The sequence below is a fragment of the Temnothorax americanus genome, unplaced genomic scaffold, assembly GCF_048541705.1.
Source record: "Temnothorax americanus isolate GAGA-0224 unplaced genomic scaffold, ASM4854170v1 Scaffold308, whole genome shotgun sequence".
Classification (NCBI taxonomy): Eukaryota; Metazoa; Arthropoda; class Insecta; order Hymenoptera; family Formicidae; genus Temnothorax; species Temnothorax americanus.
Genome location: NW_027509451.1, coordinates 10,643 through 14,028, shown reverse-complemented (window position 1 = coordinate 14,028; position 3,386 = coordinate 10,643). Strand labels below are relative to the sequence as shown.

The window sequence follows — 3,386 nt, the reverse complement described above, 5'->3', positions numbered from 1 at the left end:
GAGGGGATGCAGATGGAGGTAAAGGGAGGAGGTCTTGGGGGAGGAAGAGGTAGAGAGGAAAGCGGAGGAGGGCCGAGGGAGGAGGGGAGGGGAGAGACTGATTGGAAGGAGAGGGTGGAAAGGCTGGAAAGGAGGTACGAAGTAAAGGAGAGGGGAGAAAGGAGAAGAACATTCTGATAAAAGGAGTGAAGGAAGATGCGGGAGGATTAAAGGGGGGAGTGGCGGAGGTGATGAAAAAGTTAGGCGTGGAGGTGAAGATAGAGGAGATTAGAAAAATAGAGGCGGGGAGAAGAGAGAAGGGGGGTATGGCAGTGGTGAAAGTGGGAAGTGAAGAAGAGAAGGCGAAAATAATGAGAAATAAGTGGAAACTGAGAGGCGAAAATACGTGGATAGACGAAGACTTGACATGGGAGGAAAGAAGGATAAAATGGAAGATAAACCAAGTGGCATGGAAGGCAAGAGGAGAGGGTAAAAAGGTACGGATAGGGATGGGAAGAGTATGGATAGAGGGGGAATGGTGGGTGTGGGATGAGGTTAGAGGTGTGCTTAGGAATGGCAGAGAGAGGTGCTGGGAGGAAGGGCAAGGGAAAGGAAAAGAAAATGAAAGAGAGGAAGACCAAAGGCAGGGGGAATAGAGGAGGGAGAGGGAACGGGTAGGGGGGAAGAAAGAGGAGCAGAAATGGAGAAGGATAAGAGAGAGGAGATGGGTGGAAGAGTGGGAGAGGAAGAGGGGGAGGAGGGAGAGAGGAGAGAGAGAGGGGGGGGAAGTAGTATTTATAAGGTGGCCTTTTGGAATGTGGCGGGGCTAACAAATAAAGATAAGGAGTTTGGAAAAGGCTGGAGGATTGGGACGTAATGGTGTTATGCGAAACGTGGGTGGACGGTAAGGGGTGGGAAAGGATAAAGGAAAAAATGCCAAGAGGCTACGTATGGGAAGTGCAGAGAGCAGGGAGGAAGAGCCGGAAGGGAAGGGCGATAGGAGGAATGATAGTAGGGGTGAGGGCAGGGATCAAAATGGAAAGAGAGAAGACGAAAAAAGATAAGGAAGGGATAGTATCGATAAAAGTGAAACTTGGAAAAGAGTGGTGGAGGGTAGTGGGAGTATATATAAATAAGGATATGGACCGGAAGTTGGAAGACCTGAAAGAATGGGTGGAGGAGATTGAGAGGGGAGTGAGAGTGCTGATAGGAGGGGATTTTAACGCAAGGACCGGTAAGGAAGGAGGGTTCGTGGAAGAGGGAGAAGAAGAGATGGGGGAAGGAGAGAGGAGATCGAAGGATGGCAAAGTAAATGGGGAAGGAAAAAAGCTGTGTAGATTCCTGGGGGAACGCGGGTGGGCGATTTTTAACGGAGGAATAAGAGGTGATGAAGAAGGAGAATGGACGTATACAGGGGGAAGAGGGGAGTCGGTGATTGACTACGTGTTAGGGGACAGGAGGACAAGGGAAAGGGTAGAACGGGTGGTGGTAGAAGAGAAGGTCGATTCAGACCATCAGCCAGTGACAGCGTGGGTGGAAGGGTGGGAGGAAAGTATAGATAAGGGGCAGGGGGGAAGGAGCGGAAGTAAGAGAGGGGACTGGTCAGAAGAGGGCAGGAATAAATTTAGAGAGTTAATGGGGGACAGGCAAGCTCGAGGAGGGGGAGTGGAGGAAGAGTGGCAGAGGTTGAAGGGGAGGATAAGGGAGGTATTAAAGGAAGTGAATGGAAGGTGCAAAAAAAGCGGAGGAAGGGGCTGGTGGGATGAGGAATGTAGGGAGGGAAAAAAGAAAGTTGGCAACATGTTAAGGAAATGGAGAAGGGAAGGAGGAGAGGGGGACAGTTACAGGGAAGAAAAACAGCGATACAAGAAGCTATGTGAAAGGAAGAAAAAAAGAGAAGTGGAGAAATGGGAAGAGGAAGTAAAGGAGGTCAGGACGGAGGGGCAGGTATGGAAGGTGGTAAACAGGGAGAGAAAGAGGAGAAGGAGGGTGAATGAGGGAATTAGTATGCAGGAATGGGATGGGTACTTTAAAGAGTTGTTGGGAGGAGTGAATGGGAGGGTGGTGATGGGAACAAGGAGAGGAGGGGAGAGGAGGGAGGAGGAAGAGGAGATAAGGAGAGAAGAGGTGTGGGAGGTAGTGAGGAAGCTTAGAGAGAGAAAAGCGTTGGGAAGTGATGGAATTCCGAATGAGGTTTGGAAGTTTGGAGGGGAGGTTGTGAAAGAATGGCTATGGGAAGTGTGTAATAGAGTGTGGAAAGGAGAGGGATGGCCAGAAGATTGGAGGGAGGGAATTATAGTGCCTATAGGAAAAAAGGGGGAGGGGGAAAGAGTGGGGGACTACAGAGGGGTGACGTTAGCACAAACGGCATACAAAGTGTATGCTGCCGTACTGGCGGAAAGGTTGAGGAAAGAGGTTGAAGAGAAGGGCTTGCTGCCACCGAGTCAGACAGGGTTTAGAAGAGGGGTTGGGACCACGGACAACATTTACGTATTGAATCACCTGATAAACAGGCAAGTAAATGGAAAGAAAGGGAAGATGGTGGTGATGTTCGTGGACTTAAAAGCAGCTTTTGACTCGGTGGACAGGAGGATTCTAGTGGAAGCCATGAGAAAAAGGGGAGTAAGAGAGGGCTTGGTGGAGAGGTGTAAAGAACTGCTGGGGGAGACGATATGCAGAGTAAGGGTGGGGGAGGAGATGGGAGAGAGATTTTGGACAGGAAGGGGAGTCAGACAAGGGTGTCCGTTAAGTCCGATTCTGTTCACCTTGCTGCTGGCGGACATTGACGATGAACTGAAAAAAGGGGGCTGGGGTGGAATAAAGCTGGGAGGGAGAAAGGTATATACACTGGCTTATGCAGACGATATAGCGATGTTGGCGGAGAATGAGGAAGATATGAAAGGAATGATAGGAAAACTGGAGGGGTATTTGGACAGAAAGGGATTGGTATTGAACAGTGAACACACGAAGATATTGCGATGCAGAAAAGGGGGAGGAAGATGGAAAAAGGTGAGTTGGAGGTGGAAGGGTAGGATAATAGAGGAGGTGAGAAAATTCTGCTACTTGGGATATGTAGTAAAATGTAATGGGAGGCAGGATGAACATGTAAAAGAGAGGACGAGGAGAGGGGCGGCGTTGCTGGGACAAGTATGGGGGATTGGAAAGAGGAGGTTTGGGGGGGATTGGGGTAGGAGAATATGGTTGTTTGATAAGCTGATTTGGACGGTGATAAGTTACGGAGTGGAAATATGGGGGTGGAGGGAAAGAGGGGAAATAGAGAGATTACAGGAAAGATATTTAAGGTGGGTGTTGGGAGTGGAAAGATGTATACCGGGATATATGATTAGGGAGGAGTTACAAAGGGAGAAACTAAGAGGAAGGGCGGTTATGAGAGCATGGGGGTATGA

At 49.4% G+C, this 3,386-nt stretch overlaps 1 protein-coding gene across 1 annotated transcript; it reads left to right on the top strand.

The window, feature by feature from the left end:
• The first annotated feature begins 832 nt into the window (after positions 1 to 832).
• LOC143900857 (uncharacterized) lies at positions 833 to 3,386 on the top strand. Its single transcript, XM_077412599.1, has 2 exons — positions 833 to 2,988; positions 3,327 to 3,386. The coding sequence occupies exons 1-2, from the start codon at positions 856 to 858 to the stop codon at positions 3,384 to 3,386; spliced, it is 2,193 nt and encodes a 730-aa protein (XP_077268725.1). The 5' UTR covers positions 833 to 855.